The following is a 25,300-nucleotide window of genomic DNA, read 5'->3' on the forward strand; positions in this document are numbered from 1 at the left end:
TATCTGAAATATGTCGTCAGATAAAAACATGGAAACAAACTGAAAACGAAAGACAGAAAGAAAAAAAATAACAAAAGAAAAAGTACAAGGAAAACAATAATGCTTTAGTTGTAGTAGTAAAATTCGATCAGATGTAGAATGTTCAAAAGTTTCTTTGAGTATATAGCAGATATTTGGATTGTAAGAGGCAATAAGAAGTCTCTTCTATAAAACCATTAGGTTGGGGAAATGAAGTACATAGTTACACGATTCTGTGTGAAAAATTCAAACAACAGCGTAAAAAATTATACTCTAGAAAAATCTAAAATCTGCCCCAAAGGAAGTGGGGAAATGTCAATCAAACTGGACTCGAGATTTAGTTTCAAGAATACGGTGATCCTAGTTAGAAAACCCTTAAAGGACGTCAATAGATCAAACTCAATCCTGTCTATGTAGTCATATAACTGATTTAGGATCAACAACTCAGCATCTTGGCTACAAGAACTAAAAGCACAATACAAGTTTATGTAATTGGGTTCCTATTAAAAATCTTCCTTAACTATTTTCAGAACATTATAAACTTAACTAAGCAGAGCAAGGAACAACCAATTATACGATTACGCTCATTGAATTAGACGGGCAGATGATCGAGTTTATGTTTGGGTCATTTCGAGCTCGGCCAGGACCTCAGAATCTCAGCTAACCTCTAATACCCATGTCCATTGTCTCCATTCACTAAAATCTAGTGGTCCAGGCGGGCGTTTACTATCATTGCCATAGGAGACACGCCCACGTGATATGATATTGATGGTGTCAATAACAGTTTTTTTAGTGAATAGTGGTAATCTCTAAATGTCTACTTGTTATTTACCTAAAATCAAACTTTGAGGTTTCTGGCCTCTTATCCTTTGCCCCTCATTAGTTAAACACAAACTTAATCATAACATAATTGTTCTTTTATTAATAGAAACTTCCCAAAAATATAATAGTTGACCCCTCTTAAATCATTGCAAATTGAGTTTTAGTTAAACACAAACTTAATCATTACATGAAGAGTTTTGGTTACAGTACCATGATAACATATCGAATCCCACGACATAAGTGAAAAGCTGCCCCCCCTGGTTCAATATTTCTCAGTCTCAAACTGAACACATATACCCATGCTGAAAAGCTCCATAGTCAGTAACTTGACCCCATGAGGCACATTCAACTTAACAATGTCTTTACTAGACTCACAAAACATACAGTAAGGACCCCGAATCTGACCAACTCTTGAAACCAATCCCCTCATCGTGTTAGAGACAACATTGCATTTTTGAAATACATTCATCTGAGACAAATCGCTCAGGACAAAAAGACTTTCGTGCAAATTTGCTGTAGCACCATGAACCAGAAGACAATCTCTTTCCATCTCGCCAAACTTAACCCCCCCGAAATGTTTCCTATCTGCAACTGGTTGTCTAGTGAGTGAATTTACAGGTCCGATGTTCCTTAATTTTACTTTATCTTCAGCCATGTGAATAAGTCTCTGGTAAAATGTAGGACCCATGAATATTAGTGTTTTCATCATTTTACCATTATAACCATGATAAACCCTTTCACTTCCCCACCTTGAATATCCAGCCCTGCAAATGCAACTCAGATGAATATAACCTCAGATACTTGCATGAACTTTAATCATATAATGTGTATCTACATCGTGTGTACTTTCACAAAAATTGTAATGGGTATATGAAATGATGCTCTAGCTTGATGTTATTTGTGTATCAGTTAACTCTAGTTGATCCGAAAGTTCTTACAGACGTAGTACCTTAATATAGAGGGAGCGGATGAACCACATTCATACCTGTGTAACTGATCTGTTATGGCCTCAATAGAAGGAGTGGAGAAAGGAGTAGCGTATCTGATTGAACCCCCACAAGCAATGCCTTTCCCTAAAGCAGCCTCAAGTAGCTGGCCAATTGTTTGCCGTGTTGGAAACGCGTGTGGGTTTATTACAATATCAGGAACCAAACCAGACTGAGTGAACGGGAAGTTCTCTTGTGACTCCAGAAAGCCAATTACACCCTTTTGCCCATGCATACTTGCAAACTTGTCCCCAATAATGGGTGATCTTACCTGCACAAAATAACTCAATTTGAAACAGACTAAGAATCACAAAACTATTGACATGTTTCTACAAGGAGAAAGGAAGAAACTAAACCTGACGAAGAGACACAACTGCGAAGTTCTTTCCTTCATCATTTGAGGTCAAGACAACTTTTTGCACATTGCCTTCTTCCGTATGCTTTAGTTTGATACTATGATCTCTGCCGGAGTCATCCACACGGCCTATAATAATATCTCCGCTCTTCAAGCTATCTCCAATGAATGGAAATCCGTCATCGCCAAATTTGTCACTAATATGGTGGATAGATTTACCAAAATTCAATCTGTTCTTTTGCTTGAGATTTTTCGATTCGGAGAGCTCCATATTATCAACTTCCGCTTTATAGCTCCTAATGTGCTCTGTTCTAAACATTCCACGCTCAAGTGAAGCACGATTCAAGACCAAGGAATCTTCTTGGTTGTAGTCAAAGTGCACATTCACAGCAACAATAGCATTCTGTCCATTAAACAATTCTGGTTTTGGGACAACCCCGTTATGACATCGGGCATAAGCTGGTTTACCTAGACAATCAGATATCATTGTCCTAAAGAGTGGTCTCTGGGGATAATAAAATCCATGTGATAGAGTATCTAGCCTAATTTTGGGATTTAAGGTAGAGAACCCTATTGCCTGTTGAGAATGTTTATCGGATTCATAGAGCACTCGCTTAGCGTGGTTATGGTTAGCGAATGGGATAATTCCACAGCTTAAGCCTAACAAGAATGAAGGGTCGAGTTCACAGTGTGAATACGTTATCCGAGGCTGGCCATTGTTTTCTGAAAGAGGTATTTTATACCAACTGCAGTTAGGTAGTCCTCCCCTTCTTCAACTCCAACGAGTTCTACAACTCCTTCATCTAAAAGAGAGTTGAAATTATAAACACCCTCTATTGTTTTGATCTTCTTTAAATTCTCAACAACAACAAGTGGTCGTAGAATCCGCCCAGAGTCTGAAAATATACGAACTTCTCCTTGCCGCCTGTCATGTTTAATTTCCACCTGAAGGAATAGACAGTGCATAAGGAAAAAGGAAAGGAAACAATAAGCTTGATATAATAAGATAAACATAGCTCAGAGATGAGTACCTGGGGAGGGATCTCTCTATTTCGCCGTTTACTTCTTACATCAACCACAAATCGGAGAGAATCGTTGCAAACTCCAACCCAATCTCCATTAACAAAAACTTTAGTTTTTCCGCTCCACGAGGATTCACCTTCTAATTTCTGCAGTCCAGATGCCAACAATATGTCCATCAAAGGCTGCCTCAAGTTGGTGGAGACAAGCCCAGTGACTGCCATATTTTTTACAAGTCCACAGTTTTCCCCATCCGAGGTAGAAAGAAAGCACAAGATACCCCTATGAGAAGGATGTCTGCAATGATAAAACGAATTGTTAAGGATAGAGGTCATTCAGCATGTCGATTATAACAAAATTGTTAAGGAATGGAACATCTCCAACCCTTCCCACAAAAGAAACCTGCTGACGTGTTTTTCGCAGATCAGACATCATTTGTAGAGGATTCGTCTGTTTAAGTGTTGCTACCACACCACAAATTCTTACTGTCTTGAAAGGGTGGGACCACGGTCCTGTCGAAAAGGCTTTACGTAAGCCATTTGTGATAATTGAAGCATCAAGATATCGTTCAATTGGCTGTACGTTACGGTCTTTGTTTAGATCTCTCTGTATAGCTCTAACCATCACCCTCTGAGCATGCTTGATATGGATTAGAAGCTCTCGTTCCAGCAACTCACCCGCCAAATCCAACCTTTTGTTTCGAAAATCATCCTTGATTTCGCATTTTCTTTTCCCCGTGTATGAAAGTAAAAGACACTTCACCATATAACCAAGAAATGCAGCTTTTTGTTTCAGTCCGCAAAGATTGGGAAATAAATATATTTTAATGATGTCCTTAATACTCTCAGTCTCAGATGGTGGAAATTTCGAACTTTTGATCGATTCATCCATATGTTGGAGAGCTTCTTGTCCTTTACGAAAAGCTCTACACGTTCTGTCAGCATTATGAATAGTTGCAAAAAATATATCTACAACCCTAGCATCGGTAGTATCAGCATCGATCATTTCAATGATATCTCTATCGGATGAGACTCCAAGGGCGAAAAATAAAACCCAGATTGGAATTTCAGAAGACATGAAGTCCGCAGTAAGAAACAGACCTCCATGAACATATTGATCTTCGCCAATCGGTGCTTTGAAAAGTTTGATATGAACTCTTCTGTTTTTTTTTTACCCCAGATCGATATGAGACAGCCCAATTTGGTCTATCCGAAACCCAGAGTCTCTTCAAGCATGTCTGCTCTTGTGCAATAAAGATCTGATATAACAGTGATAAACCGATAAACTAAAGTGAAACACATACAAAATTTTAAAACTACTCTTGACTTGAACCATCTATCATATATATGTGGAAATAGCTTCCAAGATGTGCCAAGGGCCAAATTGTTGAGATGTTAGGCAACAATAGAAGTTATAAATGGACAACCGTTAAACTAAACATGTCATATAGTACTCTTTTAGCAATCATGGTGATGTTATATAATCTTCTTAGACATTTTTTTTTCAAAACTAAACATGATTAAGAGAACTCGAGACAACACAGTTCAAAGTTCACAACTCCACATCCCAAATTAGAGATAAAAAACAGAAGCATTCCCTGATATTTTTTCGTGATCCTACAATCTATGTATGAAGATAACAGAGGATTGAAGAACAAAAACTGACCTTCTCTGTACCCTTGATCAGGAAATAACCCCCGTGATCAAAATCACAGTCAATTTTTTCCTGATCACTCATCCAACAAAGTTGCGATTTCACCATCACAGGCATCTGCCCTATAACAATGTCCCTTTTATCTTCACTTATAACTTCTTTTTCGAAAGCATTTTCTTCCCCGCAGTAGAACCCATAACTCTCTATTATCTTCTTAATGTAAACCTAGTAAATAAAGAGTACAGAAAAATCAAATTATCAATTATAGCCTAGAGTTTTTCTTAGGGTGAGCTCTCACGAGCTCAACCAAAAGGACTCGCACACCCCTAGATGCAACTACAGTAGCTATAGCCAAGGGTCTGAGCACTCGCCTAAGCGACGTGGGACTTAGTGTTGTCTCCCAAAGATGCTATGCCCATGTGTGCTACCTATCTGAAGCATCCTTCTCGATTGGTTCAAATTAGCTTATGAGATATTGAACAGAAGAACTAAGAGCTATACGAAAAATCATATTTGAGGTGAAGCAATACCATATATCTTATAGATGAAATGGTTTGATAAAGTCAAAATGGGTTTTAATCTTATATCGAAAAGTACCTAGAGTTGATTAAAAAATGTATTTATGGTACCTGCACATTAACCTCAACTTTCATCCGAGCGGAGTAAGTCATATGTTGAAGCCGAGCATGTCTAGGCAACATTTTCAAATACTCATTTTCCTCATTAGCATCTATCTCACCAGTCCAAAACATCGGTCGTTCTAATCTCACTTTTCCAAATGATATCGAAATGTTTTTCTGATCTTCTTCTTTCTTAAATGGGTCATAACTTGGTTCTACATTAACTTTATTGAAGGAATCGAAAACTTTCTGTATACCATTTTCAATGAAATCATTGTATGAATTTATCTGATGACTAATCAAACCAAACTCATTAAAGAATGATATTGAAATTTCTTTACAAACCCTTTTTAGAATCTCTTCTCTTGAACAGATTTCTCCTGTTTCAGTTGTTAAACTACTGGTTTGATCTCCATTATCTATGTTCTTCGACGAAGAAGACTTACAAGAAAATACTGGGTTTAGTTTTTCAGGTAAATCTATCAGATTCTTGAGATTTACTTCTACTTCTTCTTCTTCTTTTTTTAGCTCATCACCATTACCACTTGAACTCATCCCTTTAAGTTCATTCATTTCCTTTGTGCTTAAGCTCAAACCTGAATCTTGATCATCCTTTCCAACCATCATCTTCTCCCTCACTGTTTTTTCTTATTCAAAAAACAGGGCAGAATGAACTCAAGAGTGTAGCTTGCAATGGAAGAAAGAGATAAATGTGGAAATAGGGAATCTGAAACCCTAATAAGGTTTGTAGTTGGTGAAGGGTTTTAAGGAAAAAAAAGATAAACAAAATTGAAGTCTTTGAGTACACTGAAGTCTGATGATACTCTGTTTTGGGAGAGAGAGAGAATCAGAGAAAGTAGAAAGAAATGAGAAGAATGTCTACAGTTGAATATGGAAATGACTATTTTACCCTTCAAACAGTTAAGTTAGTTTCCACTTTAGGGATGGTAAGAGGGGTAATGAAGAGAAAACTATCCATGTATGGTTGGCCCACCCAGCCAACAACTGGTAGCCCAGTTGGTTAGTGCAGTACTCTGCAATACAGAGGTCCCAAGTTCGATATATTGGTTAGTGCATTACTCTGAAATGCAGAGGTCCCAGGTTCGATCCACTGGAAGTGCAAATCCGGTAAATATTGAACTTGGGTTATTATTAGTATGATGATGATGTAATAAATTTATCGAACTTTAGGCCTCTTTCATCTTGTTGGACTTTAGACCTCTTTTATGGTTTAACTTAGGCAGTTATCATGCTTATCACATCTTCTGATGTATCAATGTCTTGTAACGACTAACGTAAAAGGCAGTCGCTTTCTCAAAAAAAAAAATATTAAGAGTACAATTTTTTTGCACGGAAAAATTGGAGTCGGTCGACGACTCTGTATAGGCGACATTAGAAGAAGGATGTGGTTGGGGAAATTTTTGATTTCCTTACCCTTTGAAATGTTCCACTCCGGATTTTTTTCTTATTTCTTCAAAACATCGACCATACAGCAATAAAAGCAATACACAATGTACGGAAGGTATGCATAGGACACCACAGGTTTGTGGAGCCCAATACGTGAGATTTAGGGGGGGTAGTGGAGCGGGACTTTCATAGACTTTCATAGACAAAATATCCCGTAGACATTTCAAGACATTTCGGATGAGTTATTATAGACAACATGTGTTCATAGACATTTTCAAGACATTGAGAGTTTGTAGACAAAATGTCTTTATAGACATTTCAAGACATTTGATCCATAGACAAAATGTCCTGGGGACATTTTAAGATCTTGAGTCCATTGACAAAATGTGTAATGCATATTATATTTGTGCTAATCAAAAATATATTTTTCGACTTTTGTAGACATCTGTGAATATTTGTGGACATTGATGGACATTTGATAGACATTTATTATTTTAATATTATTATTATTATTTAATCACATGAAATAATATATTAATACTAACATTTCAAAAATATATTTTTCGACTTTCGTAAACATCTGTGAATATTTGTGGACATTGATGGACATTTGGTAGATATTTATTATTTTAATATTATTATTATTTTTTAATTACATGAAATAATATATTTATACTAACATTTCAAAAATATATTTTTCGACTTTCGTAGACATCTGTAAATATTGTGGACATTGATGGACATTTGGTAGACATTTACTATTTTAATATTATTATTATTGTTTAATCACATGAAATAATATGCTTATACTAACATTTCAAAAATATATTTTTCGACTTTCGTAGACATCTGTGAATATTTGTGGACATTGATGGACATTTGGTAGACATTTATTATTTTAATATTATTATTATTGTTTAATCACATGAAATAATATATTTATACTAACATTTCAAAAATATATTTTTCGACTTTCGTAAACATCTGTGAATATTTGTGGACATTGATGGACATTTGGTAGACTTTTATTATTTTAATATTATTATTGTTTTTTGATCACATGATGGACTTCAAATGTCTCTTGTTTTTTGAAAGATATTTTGGCTTCCAAATTTGTCCCAAATCCTTCACAAATTCATCAAACTATGAAGTCCACCAAAGTCTGGGACATATTTTGTCTACAATCGAATGCCTCGGACTTTCATAGACTCTCAAATGTCTGGATTTGAATGCCTCAGACTTTCGTGGACTCTCAAATGTCTGGATTTGAATGCCTCAGACTTTCATGGACTCTCAAATGTCTGGATTTGAATGCCTCAGACTTTCGCGGACTCTCAAGAGTCCGCGAAAGTCTTGCTCCACTACCCCCCCACCCACCCACCCCCCCCCCCCCCCCCCCCTTAGTTATCTGATTACGTTATCAAGTGATTTGATCTAATTAAGTGCATTAGGAAGTGATACATTGCAAACATACATCGAGTCAGATATGATGGTTTTCGTAAAAATACACCTCGTGTACCAGCCACTCTGACAGGGACGAAGGTAGATCTCGCTTTAATTAATATATATATATATATGTATATATATAGTACAATTTTTTCATAGTTTGACAGATATCTAGAGCCTAATTCTCATAAAGAAGGAAATTTCAAGTGTTATAGACATTTAAGTTTTTCTAAATAACATATAGTTAGGTACAAATACAATCAGATTTTTTTCCAACAACAAGGATTTTTGGGAATCAAATAGAAAGAGAACGAAAAAGAATCCATAATCAGAATGACCACTTTTCTGCCTAACACCAAGATAAAATTCCTGTTATGTATAAGCAGGTTTGTTCATTCACAAGTTTTTTTCAATCCCTTTGAGAGGGGGACAGAGGAGCATTTGTTCACCACTAGAGACAACTGACAAGTTGCTGCAGAAAAACTAGTTGTGTCATCAAATCGAGAAACAGAGGTTTCTAGCTTATACCATAAGAAGATAAAATGAAATACCATCACCAGAGCCCAAGTCGAAGCCCTTTAGCGCTCGCCCACCTGTAGTATTCATGTCAATTCCACAAATTTAGTCTACTATCCAACAATCCAACAAAATAAATACAAATACGAACGCTCAGGTTGCCACCTCTAGTACTTTATTTACTTGGTAGAACTTGATTAGAAATTTTCAAATTTAGAATACATGAAATATTGTTCATGCTGATGATATTTAACATAAGAACCATCAGAAAACAGGTCTCCGAGAATGACTACCTGTTAAGAAAGCACATATTTCCTCGAAAAACTACCTCCCTCGAAGCGGGGTAGTCTTATTTTTTTTATGAATCACAAATACTTATTCAGGACTTGAAGTATGGAACTTTCAAGGAATAAAAATAAACAGAGTCGAAGTGGTCTCACCAAGTGCGAAAATGATTTTCTTAGCTCACTTAGACATAGTTTTAGTAAGTTGAAGTAACCACGACCTATATTAGCAAGACCAAACATGAAGTATTTAAGAGGAACAACACTGGGTGGAATCTTGTATTTTGGGTTGCATACACAGTCTCATGTTATGTTATGTTGGGTTGCATACATTTGTTTTTTGTTGCAATGGGGTTGCTTACATTTTGGGTCTTAATATTTTGGACTATTTTCCTAGACCATGAATATGTTCTACGTTGCACATCGAATAATATACTACTCCTAAACTTTCCATATTATAAAACTGAAAATCCTAACTAGATAACTAATATTATTGGGGTTAATTCTCTAGATTATACACAAAAGTTGGGTCATAGTTCGAAGATTTGGGTATGCCAACTTTATAGTATTGGGTAGCCAAAGGACCCAAACACAGTAAGCGGAATCTGGTACTTGTATGCAATGGGAGTAGCCCATCTGGTAAAATTTTCTCTCCGGAAAAAAAATTAGTATGTGGTAAGGTTGTAACGAACAGATGGTAATTATAAGATAAAGAAAAAACTAGATAGCAATCACTTGGACGTGAAATCAAAAGTCCCAGACTGCATTAGACAAGAGGATCGAATTTTCTTGTGTGTACCATTATTATAGAATCCTAGTCAATGACAGCACAATGTAAATCACATAACCAACTCATGCTTACAACCTCAGAACCGATGTCAATGATGGCATAGATCTAATTCAATATAAATATATTGAAAAACGGCATATATCTAATTCAATATAAATATATTGAAAATTTCAACTAAATTTGAAGATACTAAACTTTACCTTGAGAAGCAGACAGTTCTTAGGGATTTCAACAAAGGCATCCAACATGTACTACTAACTGCTCTCATGGGACGCAAGCTCTGTTGTCAAAAGCTTCTCTTGTATCAAGTAGCTCGGGACAATAACGTTTTGCAAGTACATCGACTTGTTCTGCAAATGACAGATTTCTATTCCCTCCAATGTGATTCACCATTTGTTTCCAACGTTTTAGGCAAATATATCCAGATCTATGCACGAGAAGATTATCCCAGTCCACGTCTTCCAAACAGCAAGCATCCAACTTAAGAAGCTCATCCAACAATCGATAATCATCTGCATCTGCCCATTCATCTGCTTTAACCATTGATGATGTTAATTGCGTATACCATTTGTTGCAGCAACTCATATTTGTCCGAGTGGTCATCTTCTCACCTATCAATGACCAAGTGATGTTGTCCCGTAACATTCCATGCTTGGATTTCTTTTCCTCCAATACCTTCGCTCGTAAATCCATATTTACTGAATCAAATAAAGATTGATATTCCTCCTGAGACCAACGGCCCTTTTTAAGGTCCGGAGGCTTTATCCGACGCCATGTATCCTTTAAATGATATCGATTTTTGCCTAGGTATCTAGCCAGATCCTTCCAATTTGATCCATGTTTTTTGTGGAATTCTTTAATAAGTGTTTTCTCTTCTTCTGTCCAACCACGTTTTTCCGCTCTTTCAAACAGACTATGTGCTCGAAAATATACTGCAATGTAAGGCCTCCATGGTAAGAAAGCTCCTATTTGCTTCCAGCAATGTCGTAAACTTGGAAATTTTTTGCTCTGCATAACCATATCCAAGCCTTTCTCCCCCAAACCATGTGTCTCTATATAGTTAAGAACAGCATGTTTGACTATTTCATCTTCTTCCTTCGAAAATCTCTTACCTCGAACCAGAATATCTTCTCGATTGACCTCCTCGTTAACTGTGTCATCAGATAAAGTAACAACCTCTACATGATCAGAAAAAGTTACTCTCTTAGATGGTTTCTTAGACTCAGAGTTTTTAGAATGGTCGGTTATGTTTTCTCCTCTATTTTCTGTTTCACTCTTATCAACCCCTTCCATGGTTTTCTTTTTCTTCTTCTTCTTCTCCTTCTTTCCCATCTCTACATTGAATACTTCCTCCTCTCTGCCCCTTTTCTTGTTTGAGCTTGAACCAGAATGACTGTCACTGCATGCGACCTCTTTATGACCAGTTGATGTTTGTTCTTCAACATTTGACTTCATAGAGCGAGTATCTTTAGAAACACTTCCTTTATCATACTTCTCTTTCTTCCTATTGTTCCTACCTTCATTTATGTACTCTACATTTTTTTCAATGCCGACAGCAACATAACCATTCTCTTTCCTCGGCTCTTGAGAACTAATAGTTCTTGATTTTCCCTTAGAGGCCACTTGATCAGAACAGTCCATATCCGAATCTTTGATATTACTTCGCTCCGTCACCCTTTTCTCGTTCTTTTTCTTCTTTTCTTTGACATTTACTATCTGACATTTTGTATCAAATATAACATCTTCTTCTTCGCCATGTTTCATCAAGCTGTCAGTTTCATAATTCTTCCCGACCTCTTTATCTTCGAACCTTTTATCTTTCTTTCTCTTTTTCTTCTTCCGTTCTGATTTTTCTCCCACTTCTTTAATATCAGATAAACCTTCTCCAATGAAGTGTTCCAATTCCATACTTTCATTATTCTTGTTTCTCTTCTTCTTTTTCTCTGGTTTGTGTTTGTCATTCAACAGTTCCGTGACATTTTCATTTAGAGCCTCTTCTACTTCAACATTATCGAGAAAACATCCAACATACTCGTACTTCTTTTTCTCTTTTCTTTCGATCTTCCACTTCTTTTCGTTCTTTGAAACACCCATTTACGTTACCAGTCTTATCGTTACCAAAACTAATGAAACTCAAGAAGCAAACCACATGGAAATATCAAAAACATAATAGAAATCAAACCCTCAATCTTAGTTTCTTCAATTCATGCTCAATAAGAGGAATACCCCTAGTCTGTTATGGGTTTGTTCAAATAACCCAAGAACTTCCACTAAATTACACTGAAGAATCTACATATCCCAGAAAGCTGAAAAGAAAGAGAAAATTGATTCAACAACCTAAAGATAAAAGATCATGTATTCAATAGTTAAATGTTGTACTTTAGAAGAAACAGAAAATAAGGGGGGGGCATTCTTTCTATTCCAATCCATAAAAAAGTGTTTCAAACAAATCGAACAAGTAAAGCTTTTATACTAATAGATTCAAGATAAGGAAAATGAATTTGAATTAGAAACAAAACATTTGTAAAAGAAAGTTCTATTGTTCCTACCTACCTATAAGGAATAACTTTAGAATCCGATGATTTTGAAGATACAGAGAAAGACAGTGAGAGATAGATTTGGTCGAATTCCCCCACCCGATTGAAAACCCTAGAGCACCCAAAGAATCAGACAGTGGAGATTGGAGGAGTAGTGAGAGCTGCGTTCCGTTTCACTGAGAGACCAAAAAACGTATCGTAGACCTCTGAACTCCAAAAGAACTACTACTAGTACTAGACAAAAGCAGCTTTTCTTTCAGATATTCTATAGGCGCTCCTATTTTTGTAACGGGTGCACAAGGGTGCCATTCAATTTTTTTGTAAAGCGGGTGCCATTCAATTAGGTCAATTGTTTGATCCCAGAAAAAAAAAAAAGAAAAAAAGAAAAACGTGTCTGCCTAAAGAAAATTCAAAACCAAAACAAGTTGTCCAAGTGGCAAAACGATATGATAAACTGGCAATCCAACTCTCTAATGCAGTGTTTCGCCCTTCTTAAAGGAATAAGTAATCGCATTGAGACCCTTAAAGGTCCTTCTGGTGGGGAAAATCTAAAACCATTCACGTCATTAACTGGTCCTCAATTTACCTCCCTCGCAAATCGGAGGGTTGAGATTCCGCCTTCCTCATCTTGACAACTAAGCTTTTCTCAGCAAACTGGTCTGGCGCATGCTAAAAAATCCTCGAGCCCTCTAGGCGAAAAATATTCGGCATTCGATCTACATTCGTATAAGGAATTTAGAAAAATATCCGAAATTTTGGATATCGGATATTCCTTATCGGATACAAATACACTAATACTCGATCCGATAAATATCTGTATCTGATAAGTAATACAAAAAAATAATTAAAGAAATTAAAGAAAAAAATTTAAAACTTCGCTAAAATTTCAAATATTATCCGATATACGTTAATATTATCGGATCCGGATATTGATTTGTAATATCCGTCGGATAATTATCGGATAGCTTATGAGAGTCGGATACGGATATGTCTGTACCGATCCGATAAACCACCGGTTACAGGCCTATCTTCTAGGCGACAACTTGATTGGATTACAAGTGTCATGGTCAGAGGAGGACCCACGTTGGGTCACGTGCCCCCACCCACCCGAGTCAAACGTGTGATTAGTCTGAATTTTCCTCTGTTTGTTCTTGTTAAAGTAGAAGTAACTATAATAAAATATCACCAAATTAAACTCGGTTGGATGGAAAGTGGGATGGTACTTGGTAGTACGCATAGCAGGTTGCACCTTCCACCCCCGGCCCGTGGCCATCATGTATTTTTATTTCGTTTTCTTTTGGGTAATTTGTTCTTCGCCCAATTTTTTGGTAGTCATCTTTTTTACTCCTCAAAAATTCTTATTAACTCCTATATTTCTGTTTTGATTTTTCTTTGCCCTTGTTTTTTGTAAATTCGAGTTTTTGATTTTCTTTGCTCCTATTTTTTGTAAATTCGAGTTTGTCCCTTCCTTCTGCTAGATTTGTTTATACTCCCATATTACTCATATGCCTTCTTCATCCTTTATTTCTAAGTATATTTTTGACGATGTTCTTTTCCAAACCACTCTTATTTCTCTTCCTTTGACTTCTATACAAAACATGAATTATAGAAAAAGAAATCAAAATAAAAGGCCATCTTATTCTTTTAGCATATAATTCACATATTTATTTTTTTTTGTTAAGGGTATTCACATATTTATTTGTATATTAGATTTTTGTCAAAGCAACTCATGTACCCTAGTTGGCTGAGAGTGTTGCTATAACATGGAGATATCATTGTTTTTTTTTTTGTTGAACTTGGAGATATCAGTGTTTGATTGACAAATGAGTTATTTCTGCAGTTCACTTATACCACAATATTTTTTACTAATTTCAATATATGTTCGTATGACACTCGACAATTCGTCATTGGTGATGATAATCAATTTTGACTATTTAATGTAATAAAATGTGCCTCCACAAACAAAATTTTTTAGTCCGCCACTGGTCATGGTGATATCTCTAAGAACACTTCTAAGCCAAACTATGGTATTATTTCTAAAATATAAGCATTACAAGTGTAAGTAATAATTCTTCATAAAAAAAAAAAAAGTGTAAGTAATAAGCATACCTTGTCACCTGGACCATTAGTTATTACAATTTGTTCCCTTCCCTCCCTGGTGTGATACCATATGTTACACCTAAGTGGGCCATTAGTCCATTACTAAGACCTATACTAAGATTATCCACAAGCTCAGTCATATTTAAATCCAACTATAGACATTTCTTTTCAACAAAAAAAGAAAAACTATAGACATTTCTACACTTATCGAACCCAACTGCTCAAAGTCTCAAATGATAACACAATGAAAGATGTCAAGAAGACAACAACAGTAACTCAGTTGGTCAGTGCATCTATTCCGCAGTGTCGAGGTCTCATGTTGATGCGATGAAAACGCAGATAAAAGTAATTTCGCACTTTGTCTATATTCTCTAAAAGTAAAACATAAAAATAAAATAACACAATGATAGGTAAATGTTAAAGGACGATACATAATTCCTCAGTTTTTACTAGCCAACACTATATGTTTTTTGTTAAATTACTAAGCAACACTAGTTTTAATTTTGTTGGTGTGATTTAGTGTATTTTATATTAAGGTTGTGTTTGATATGCGTTTTTCCTAAAAAAAAAAAAGTGGAAAATTTTTTTCAAAATTTTCCATTTTCCAGGTGTTTGGTAGCCAAGGAGGGGAAAAGAAAAAAAGATTGTCAAATGACTTATTTTTTCCAATTTTTCCTAAAACAGGCGGAATTTGTTACCCTCATAAAATGGGAGTAAAACTTTTCTCTTCCTTGAAAAAGAAAATTCTCTCTCTACCTTTACTGTTTCTCTCTGTGTTTCTCACTCTCTCGCTGTACTCCTTTTGATTCTCTCTCTCTAACCATATGGGTAGGTCAAGGGTAGAGAGAGAAATAGTGAAAATCTTTTATCTTCCTTCTTCAAAGTGTGGAGTTCAAACTTCATTGTCATGATTTTATCTCTGTTTCTCTCTCATATCTACTAGCTCTACTTATTCAACTTGGTTGAGATTTCGAACTTGAGTTAGTGAGGGAAAGATCAGTTAAAAACAGTTCAGACTTTTATAAGTACTGATTTCTGAGTTATGGCTAATCATGTATGACAAAAAGTGTATGATTTTGTTAAAGGAATTGATAAATTAATCACAATTAAATGGAAGTTGTTGGATTGTAGAGGCAGTAGATATGAGAACTAGGACAACCAAGAAAATAAAAGAATATGATCTTTTTGATTTTTGATGAAAGGAATCAAGATAGAGAAAGAAGACTAGGTGAGGGATGACATTGTTGGGTTTTCCTCCTAGTGGGGAAACCTAGTTGGGTTTGGATTAGGAAACCAAACCCGGACATGAGTCGAGTTTCTTTGGGCCGGTTACTTATGACGGTGGAATTAGGATTAAGGGGAGTCTATAAATACTACCTTAACCTAATTTAGATGTGTGTGAGGAGCACCAAAGGGGGCAACACAATTAGAAACGCACAAGAGAAGAGGGGAGAGAAGGAGGTTGCCGAGAAGAGCGGGGCAGAACTTTTTCAACACGCGCAGTCTTCGTTGTTCGGAAAATCCGACGGTGAGTTCTTCTCCGATTGAGCTGAAATTTGGCAGAACTGTTCTTGACATAATCCACTGGTATTTGTACGGAGGGACCGTTATTTGGTCGCCGGAATCCTAGTGAATTTAGGGTCGTTTTGGACTGCAAATTTCTGGGTTGTTTTGTTCTTTCTTGTGAGGGTTTCTCCGTGTTTCTTCGTGTTTGAGATTGATTCTTTTGGAAGTGTCTGAGTCTCGGGTGGACGTAGTCTGTAACTACTTTGCTTATTATAGTTGATTTGGTTGGACTACGAGTCCCGTGGTTTTTACTTCTCACATTGAGGAGGTTTTCCACGTTAAAAATTGTTGTCTTATTTACTTTCCGTTCTTTGTTTATTGCTCCCACATATTCTTCTGTATTATCCTCGTAACTAACACAAAGGGGAAAAATTCTTATATTTCCGCTGCGCCTAAGTGCCCGTTTTTCCCAACAGACATAAGTTACAGATTATTATAGCGGAAATGCGTAATAATACTGTGATGAATCCATTGACTGGTTAACAACTGCACCTGGTGCATGTCCTCTATCCAGCAAGTTGGTCTTAAAATTGGACGTTTGTCCTCTTCACAAAGATAATTCGTCACTACCAATTTTAGTATGAGAAAGTATAACCCCATATTCACCAGGCAAGGGCAATTCTATAACTTCATTAGTTGGAGATAAGCATCCGAAGTGTAATGTTAGAAATACCAACAAGTATATGCTAATTTGGCCACAATATACCCCTACCATATAGTTTGCATTAGGTTATATTGTCAATGGTTCAAGCAGTGTCACCAATCTTAAGTCTCCCCCTACCATATAGTTTGCATTAGGTTATATTGTCAATGGTTCAAGCAGTGTCACCAATCTTAAAGACTTAGGCTCGAATGCTTCCGACTATAGTTTAAGATATGAAAACTAGTTATTCTCGTATATACAAATTGAAATTAAAAGTGTTTAAAATATAACCAAACAACGAAAAAAGAAAAAGATGGAAAAATATTTTTCCTTAACAAAACAAACATTTGGAAAATATGAAAATATTTATGGAGTAAATATTTCTCAGGGTAGATATTACTCAGAGTAAATATTTCTCTATCTTTTTTCTCCTTTCTCCAAGTTGCTATCAAACACAACCTAAAATTTAAAAAAAATTATTTATGATAATTAAAGAGAAAAAAAAAAAGAGTTTTTTTAAGAAAGATTTAAACCATCCACTTTTTTCTATAAAACCAATTAGATTTAACAGACAACTAAATCACTAATTTTATTGATGTTGATTTATAGGAAGAGTCATTAGATTATAGAGAAATTATAGAGATAAAAATCGGAAACAAATTTCTTCTTTTTGGTTTCGTCCTTCTTCTCCTTTGTTTTGCATCGTGAGAGAGAAGTAAAGACAAAAATTATCTAGAGTTAAATGTTGAAGAAAGAAATGTGAATAAAGTGATTAATTAATAGAGAGATTGAAAAAAGAGTTAATTCCTATATGGCCCCCTACTTTGTGACCAGCTTCCTTTATGGCCCCCTTTTTTTCATAAATTCAAATATGGCCCCCTATTTTCATGGAAATGTCCTAACTACCCTTCCTTTAACTTTTTTTTAAAAATAAAATAAAAAAAACAAACATAATTCCACCTCACTTCCCTCTCCACCACTTATCTCTCTCCACCTCACCTCTCTTCCCAAATCATCTTTCTCTCTCTACAACTCACCTTTTTCTCTCTCCACCTCACCTCTCTCTCTCTCCACCTCACTCTATCTTCTCCGATGAAGGTCGCCGGCCGGAAAATTTTCCGGCCGACGACCTTCAACCTAAAAAAAAAAAAAAAAATTTTTTTTTTTAACTCTCATCTCTCTCTCTCTCTAAAAACTCCGGCGAAGGGGGTTCCCTTCGCCGGAGTACGGGTCTGTTGAAGAACAGACCAGATCTGGTCTGTTCTTCAACAGACCCGTACTCCGGCGAAGGGAACCCCCTTCGCCGGAGTTTTTAGAGAGAGAGGGAGATTAGAGTAAAAAAAATTTTTTTTTTTTTTTTTTTTAGGTTGAAGGTCGCCGGCCGGAAAATTTTCCGGCCGGCGACCTTCATCGGAGAAGATAGAGTGAGGTGGAGAGAGAGAGAGGTGAGTTGGAGAGAGAGAGAGGTGAGTTGTAGAGAGAGAAAGATGATTTGGGAAGAGAGGTGAGGTGGAGAGAGGTGAGTGGTGGAGAGGGAAGTGAGGTGGAATTATGTTTGTTTTTTTTATTTTATTTTGAAAAAAGATTTAAAGGAAGGGTAGTTAGGACATTTCCATGAAAATAGGGGGCCATATTTGAATTTACGAAAAAAAGGGAGCCATAAAGGAAGCTGGTCACAAAGTAGGGGGCCATATAGGAATTAACTCTTGAAAAAATGTGGGAGCGAAAATTTGAAACCCACAATTTAATTAACAGAGAGGTGATTAAGGAGTGATTAATTAGTCTCATAAGCTTAGTTGCTGGGTAGCAATTTAATACAGGAATATGTAGTTGTATTTAGGGAAATGTGAAGTGTACAAAGAATCTTTGACAAAATTCTTGACACGGTAAGTCACACAGGTAAAAGAACGGTTGAGATCAAAGTCAAATTTTCGAAAACTTTGAAAATCTTTTATCTTTCAGTGAAAATGAATTGTATTTTTAGTTACTTTGGCCAATGGTTTTTCTGAGTAAAACTATCCCAATAAAAAAACATATACACCGTATTTTTCTCTCCCCCATTTTCTCAAAGCTACCGGCTCAAAATAATTCCGACCGTTTCTTTCCGACTTTCCTCAACCAACCATCTTTCTCTACCTCTGTCCTTGAATTCTCACTCTAATTCTCTTTCTCTCTCTTCTCTAATTCTCTCTCTCTCTCTCCTCCTCTTCTCTATCTCAGGTAACAAAATTCAAAACCAGAGGCCTCATTTTTTTCCCCAAATCCTACTCCCTTTTACTCCAACTCAAAATGAATATCATAATTTCCCCAATTTCAATCCAAAATCCAATTCATTCAACCACATTTTAACATCTTCAAATTCAAAAAAAAAACTCAATTATTTGATTTTGATTTTTAATTTAAGTAATAATGGCATCACCGACGAGTCCGACGAAGAAATTATCTTCGTCGACATCCGCCGCCGCACGTCCACCATCCGCGGTGAAATTTGCTCGTCGGACGTCAAGTGGTCGTGTCGTCAGCCTATCAAGAGACGACGAATTGGATCTCTCTTCCGATTATGGAAGTCAAGATTTCTCAAATTACACTGTACTTATGCCGCCGACACCAGACAACCAACCAATGGCCGGAACAGCCGGCGTCGCATCCTCATCAAACCACCATGACCAGTCAAAACCCGACGGACCGAGTCCATACGGTAAAAACTCGTTATTTGGGGGGACTGAGTCAAAACGAGTTGGAATAAGTAGGCGTGGCCCTGGAGAAGATGACGATGGTGATAATAATAAGAGTGCCAAAATGGATAGAAGGGTTTCAGTTATGAAATCGAATAAGTCTATGTTGTTACGCAGCCAGACGGGTGATTTTGATCACAACCGTTGGTTGTTTGAATCAAAAGGAACGTACGGTATAGGGAATGCGTTTTGGCCGAAAGAGGAAGACGTGTATGGACCAGATGGTATTGAAATGAGTATGGCTGATTTTATGGATAAACCTTGGAAGCCACTTACTAGAAAAATCAGTATTCCTGCTGCAATTTTAAGTCCTTATAGGTTTGTATTTCTTGAGTTGTTTCGAACTAGCTATGGTCTATGGGTATGTCAATTTCAACAAAAAAAAAATTACGAATGTGTCACGAAAATATGTAAGAAAAAGAGAGAGTGTGGCCTGGGGGAGGGAAAGACGCATGTACTTGAGGAACTTATGACCTTTAACTTAGTCAGTCGACTGCTCGATAATCTATTGACCCATAAGGTCTGAAGATTTTGGAGACGACCAGTCTATGTATTCGTCATTGTATATCAACAATCTAGTGTCATGTGCTTTTTAGAACATTGACCAACCCATTATAAATATCTCTATTATACCGCATAATAAAAAGAACGTGCTATGTAAAACAACACTAATAAGTGTAACACTATTGGCTATTTAGAAATAGTCGATAAAAACTTGACTTTCACGTGTTTGATTTACGGGCATACAGTTGTGCAGTATAGGGTACGTAGATTAAAATTTGTACTTGTAAGATCTTCATGGAGATCTATGTCAATAGAATACACATATAATTGTACCACAAGAAAAGCGACCATATCTCCCGAAAATTATTCCAACAATATAGTACTTCATATAGAAAAAACCAAAATCTTAACCCCACATCTACTAGATTAAGGTTCATGTTGTATATTTATTCTGTATTGGTTCGGCAGGTATGTTTTGGGCGTCAAAATCTTATGTGATTATTTCAAAACTCTGACCTTTTCCCATTTCATATATGAATCAGGTTATTGGTGGCACTACGTTTGGTTGCATTAAGTTTATTTCTAACATGGAGAGTTCGAAATCCAAACAAAGATGCAATGTGGTTATGGGGTTTATCAGTGGTTTGTGAAATATGGTTTGCATTTTCATGGATTCTTGACCAACTTCCTAAACTTAGCCCAATTAACCGAGCCACCGATTTAGCCGCTCTTCGTGACAAGTTCGACTCACCTTCACCAACTAACCCACTCGGTCGATCCGACCTACCAGGTATTGATGTATTTGTCAGCACGGCCGACCCAGATAAAGAACCTCCACTTGTGACTGCAAATACAATGCTTTCGATCATGGCCGTTGAATATCCTGTTGAAAAACTCTCTTGTTATATATCTGACGATGGAGGTGCAGTTCTAACATTTGAAGCAATGGCAGAAGCTGTGAATTTTGGTGAAGTTTGGGTCCCATTTTGTAGGAAACATAATATTGAACCAAGAAATCCTGATAGTTATTTTTCAATAAAGGGAGATCCAACAAAGAATAAAAAAAGACCAGATTTTGTTAAGGATAGACGTTGGATTAAAAGAGAGTATGATGAATTTAAGGTCAGGATTAATGGATTACCTGATGTGATTAAAAAAAGATGTGAAGCTTATAATAAAAGAGAAGAAGCAAAAGCTAAGAAATTAGCTAAAGAAAAAAATGGTGGGGTATTACCAAGTGAACCTATTAAAGTTGAAAAAGCTACTTGGATGGCTGATGGGACCCATTGGCCTGGGACCTGGTTCACCCCAGCTCCTGATCATTCCAAAAGTGACCATGCTGGAATTATCCAGGTCAGACATATATTCATTTGTTTAGTTTCTTTCCCTTAAATTAAAATTCAATGCTGACCATTTTACGTCGTTGTGCGTGTTTCTGATAAGTTTATAGCACAGTCGTAGGCAAAGAAAACCTCGGTTTTTGAGTCTATCTAGGATAAGTATAAATAATATCTTCGTATATCTTGGACGGTTGATACGGATATCTACGGATCTCGATTCATCTCGATCTTTATACTCTAACATGTCTCAACGTTGTTGAAGATAGATACGTAGACATCTAGAATAGCTCGAGAATCATGTAATTTAAGATTCTGTAGCTCGTTCCAACTCAAAACTAATTGAAACTAGCGCACTAGTAAGATAAAAGACCTTGAGGTGTAAAGAAAGTGTAAGAATAAGTTGAAAAAACTTGGTGGGAAATTGTTTATGTAATATATTGTTTAAGTATTTATCTGGAAATATGTTGATATATGACAGGTAATGAGCAAAGTACCTGAGAATGAACCAGTTTATGGAAATGCTGAGGACAAATTCTTAGATTTTACGGGCATAGATATTCGTCTACCTATGTTCGGTTATGTATCTCGTGAAAAACGTAAAGGTTATGATCATAATAAGAAAGCAGGAGCCATGAATGCTATGGTTAGAGCTTCAGCTATCCTCTCTAATGGTCCATTTATTCTTAACCTTGACTGTGATCACTACTTCTATAATTCTCTTGCTTTACGTGAAGGAATGTGTTTTATGATGGATAGAGGTGGCGATCGTCTTTGTTACATTCAATTTCCACAAAGATTCGAAGGTGTTGATCCTTCTGATCGTTATGCTAATCATAACACTGTGTTTTTCGATGGAAATATGCGTGCTTTAGATGGTATTCAAGGTCCAGTTTATGTCGGAACGGGTTGTTTGTTTCGTAGGTTTGCATTATATGGTTTTCATCCTCCTAGAGCTAATGAGTACTCGGGTATGTTCGGGCAGATTAAGACTCCTGCTCCTCATTTTAGGGTTCAATCTGAGGAAGAAGAAGCAGATACTCAACCTCTTACTGGACATCCAGACTTAAATTTGCCACAGAAATTTGGAAATTCAACTATGTTTACTGATTCTATTGCTGTTGCTGAGTTTCAAGGAAGACCACTTGGTGATCATCAGTCTGTTAAGAATGGTCGTCCTCCTGGTGCTTTACTCGCTCCTCGTCCGCCCCTTGATGCTCCTACTGTTGCTGAAGCTGTTGCCGTTATTTCATGTTGGTATGTTTGTTTCTTCTTCATTTCGATTCTTGTTCCCTTTTTTGTTGTAGTTTGGATTGTTTTACTATCAGCTGATGAGCTCCATTAGTATCCTTCTGAGGCAACGGCCCAACCCTTAGCCGTTAACAGACATTTTCCTCGGTACTTTTGACGCCTAGGCCCAAGCTCGTCATATACCCAGTTTTGTTCATGGTGGAGGCTATATGAGCCTACCTAAAAGGTCTCAACACTTACTAAACTCACACTTTCTCTTGATATTGGAATAGAGACTAAATTTGAAGTTTGTGGGCCAGTTTTGGTGTTATTACCATACAAACTCTAGGATTATACTCAAATTTCCAATCTCCAAGTTCTTCTTGCTTTTGCATATTTTAGTACTTGAACTGAAACCGAGCTTTAGTGTAGGAGTCATTAGGGCTTTCTACATTTATATAAGTCGAAAAGAACTCATGCCATCCATGTGTGTTAAGTTCATTTGTATGGTGCAAATCAATACTCCATTAAACAAGTACTTATGTTCAAAATGCAGGTATGAAGATAAGACAGAATGGGGAGATAGAATCGGTTGGATTTATGGATCAGTCACAGAAGACGTTGTTACAGGCTATCGAATGCACAACCGCGGATGGAGATCAGTCTATTGCATTACCAAACGTGATGCTTTTCGTGGAACTGCACCTATAAATCTAACAGACAGACTTCATCAAGTACTTCGATGGGCTACTGGTTCGGTCGAAATCTTCTTCTCAAGAAATAACGCTCTTTTAGCTAGCCCACGTCTTAAATTTCTACAACGAGTTGCTTATCTCAACGTCGGTATTTACCCATTTACTTCAATATTTCTTGTTACCTATTGTTTCTTACCTGCACTCTCACTTTTCTCGGGTCATTTCATTGTCGAAACTCTAGACGTAACGTTCCTATTCTACCTCCTTACAATAACAGTATGTCTAGCACTTCTATCACTTCTTGAAGTAAAATGGTCAGGTGTTGCCCTAGAAGAATGGTGGAGAAATGAACAGTTTTGGGTAATTGGTGGATCAAGTGCTCATTTAGCTGCAGTTTTACAAGGATTATTAAAAGTAATGGCTGGTATTGAGATTTCATTTACTTTAACAGCAAAATCAACAGCAGAAGATGAAGATGATATATATGCAGATTTATATGTAGTAAAATGGACAAGTTTGTTCTTAGTCCCATTAACAATTATAGTTGTGAATCTTGTGGCTTTGGTGATTGGGGTTTCAAGAACAATATATAGTGTGATACCACAATGGAATAAGCTATTGGGTGGATCTTTTTTTAGTTTTTGGGTTTTAGCTCATATGTACCCATTTGCTAAAGGTTTGATGGGTAGGAGAGGAAGGATGCCTACTATAATTTATGTTTGGGCTGGTCTTATTGCTATTACTGTCTCGTTACTCTGGATTTCTGTTAGTCCTCCGGATGAAGGTCGTGGTACTGGTGGTGGACTTGGATGAATCGAGAAATAGACGAGAGATAGAGATGAAATTACAGGTTATTGATTTTCCTTTTTTGTTCTTGTTCTATTGGGAGATGAGATAATAATTCACTAATGTAATCTTGACCTTATTTATTTTTAAATGTAATTACTAAATGATGTTCTTTTTGTACACTAAAACCATTTAACATTCTTTTTATATGTAGTTGTCATTGTTATTGTTATTTTTAGCCGCCCACAGGGGACCTAATATAAGGGACTTGGATCAGCAAAAGTTGAGCAAAACTATTTGGGGAATTTTAAAGGGCCACCTGTAAATGTTAACGGCGCCCTTTCAATAAGAAAGAATTTGTGAAGGAGGCCCAAGTAACACTAAAGGGAGACTCTAAACTACACTTTTCGTCTATTCACTTTAACATATTAGTCCTAATTGCAATAAACAGATTAATATTCTTACCCCCTCTCGCGTGGCTATTGTGTCTTGGGAAGAAAGAAGGGGAGTCTTAAAGGTGCCCCTATTAGGTTTAAAGGCACCTTTCCCAAGACAAATTTGAGGGAGAGGTTGGATGGAACAAAGAGTCGCAGAAATTATCTATCACAGGCTGAGATGATATAGCCACCAAAGGATTTCAAGACAAGATGCAATTTTGATTGCCATCTCCTTGTGACCACGTATGGTGTCGATCGCGGATTTCTTCTACGTTACCTAGTAGGGTACATCTCTGGAATCCAAGAGGCCATGGATTCGATTCTTCAGGATTGATGTACACCATCATGTAAAAAATCAATGTAATTAAGGTATGGTATAAATAAAGGCCACGGCTTTGGGGAATAAAGAAACTTCTCCGGAGAATAAAGACTTTTCTTAAAACTAGTCAAATAAGATTGACTTTTATGTTTCTTTTTTATTGCTAAGGGGCTTCTAATTTTAGAAGATGCTATAAAAAAAAGGCTCTTTCATCTCATCACCTCTCTCTACCACCTCATCTTCTCGCCACCTCATCATCTTCTCCGGCGAAGGTCGCCGGCCGGTCAATTTTCCGGTCGGCGACCTTCAAACATAAATTTTTTTTTCTCTCTTCCTCTCTCTCTCTAACGCTCCGGCGAAGGGAGACCTTCGCCGGAGGTCTGGTCTGTCCATGAACAGACCAGATCCGGTCTGTCTCTGTCCATGAACAGACCAGATCCGGTCTGTCTCTGCCTTCGCCGGAGGTCTGGTCTGTCCATGAACAGACCTTCAAG

At 36.7% G+C, this 25,300-nt stretch overlaps 2 protein-coding genes and 1 pseudogene across 13 annotated transcripts; 1 reads left to right on the forward strand and 2 right to left on the reverse strand.

Moving 5' to 3' along the window:
• Positions 1-941: 941 nt before the first annotated feature.
• Positions 942-5,831, reverse strand: LOC147536719 (DNA-directed RNA polymerases IV and V subunit 2-like; annotated as a pseudogene). Its single transcript, XR_015225299.1, has 7 exons — positions 5,484-5,831; positions 4,867-5,079; positions 3,564-4,459; positions 3,213-3,496; positions 2,183-3,126; positions 1,826-2,097; positions 942-1,604 (listed from the first exon to the last, which is right to left on the reverse strand). The product of XR_015225299.1 is annotated as a DNA-directed RNA polymerases IV and V subunit 2-like (transcript).
• Positions 5,832-8,515: 2,684 nt separating this feature from the next.
• LOC147536720 (uncharacterized) lies at positions 8,516-12,686 on the reverse strand. Of its 11 annotated transcripts, XM_086640750.1 has the most exons (5): positions 12,471-12,650; positions 11,895-12,223; positions 10,529-11,826; positions 10,118-10,447; positions 8,516-8,920 (listed from the first exon to the last, which is right to left on the reverse strand). In XM_086640750.1, exons 2-4 carry the CDS (start codon positions 11,900-11,902, stop codon positions 10,182-10,184), a joined length of 1,572 nt encoding a protein of 523 aa, XP_086496876.1. In that variant the 5' UTR covers positions 11,903-12,223; positions 12,471-12,650; the 3' UTR covers positions 8,516-8,920; positions 10,118-10,181. The 11 variants fall into 11 exon arrangements, with proteins under 11 accessions (XP_086496876.1, XP_086496871.1, XP_086496874.1 ...); XM_086640745.1 differs by having other exon boundaries at positions 10,529-12,223; positions 12,485-12,676; XM_086640748.1 differs by having other exon boundaries at positions 10,118-11,826; positions 12,471-12,669.
• A 6,084-nt stretch (positions 12,687-18,770) lies between these two features.
• On the forward strand, positions 18,771-24,257 carry CSLD1 (cellulose synthase-like D1). The gene is made up of 4 exons (XM_086641923.1): positions 18,771-19,816; positions 20,545-21,355; positions 21,821-22,596; positions 23,126-24,257. The coding sequence occupies exons 1-4, from the start codon at positions 19,173-19,175 to the stop codon at positions 24,075-24,077; spliced, it is 3,183 nt and encodes a 1,060-aa protein (XP_086498049.1). The 5' UTR covers positions 18,771-19,172; the 3' UTR covers positions 24,078-24,257.
• The last annotated feature ends 1,043 nt before the right edge of the window (positions 24,258-25,300 follow it).

This window comes from Eschscholzia californica, unplaced genomic scaffold, assembly GCF_041429995.1.
Source record: "Eschscholzia californica isolate CP2 unplaced genomic scaffold, dmEscCali1.0.p SCAF_5, whole genome shotgun sequence".
Lineage (NCBI taxonomy): Eukaryota > Viridiplantae > Streptophyta > Magnoliopsida > Ranunculales > Papaveraceae > Eschscholzia > Eschscholzia californica.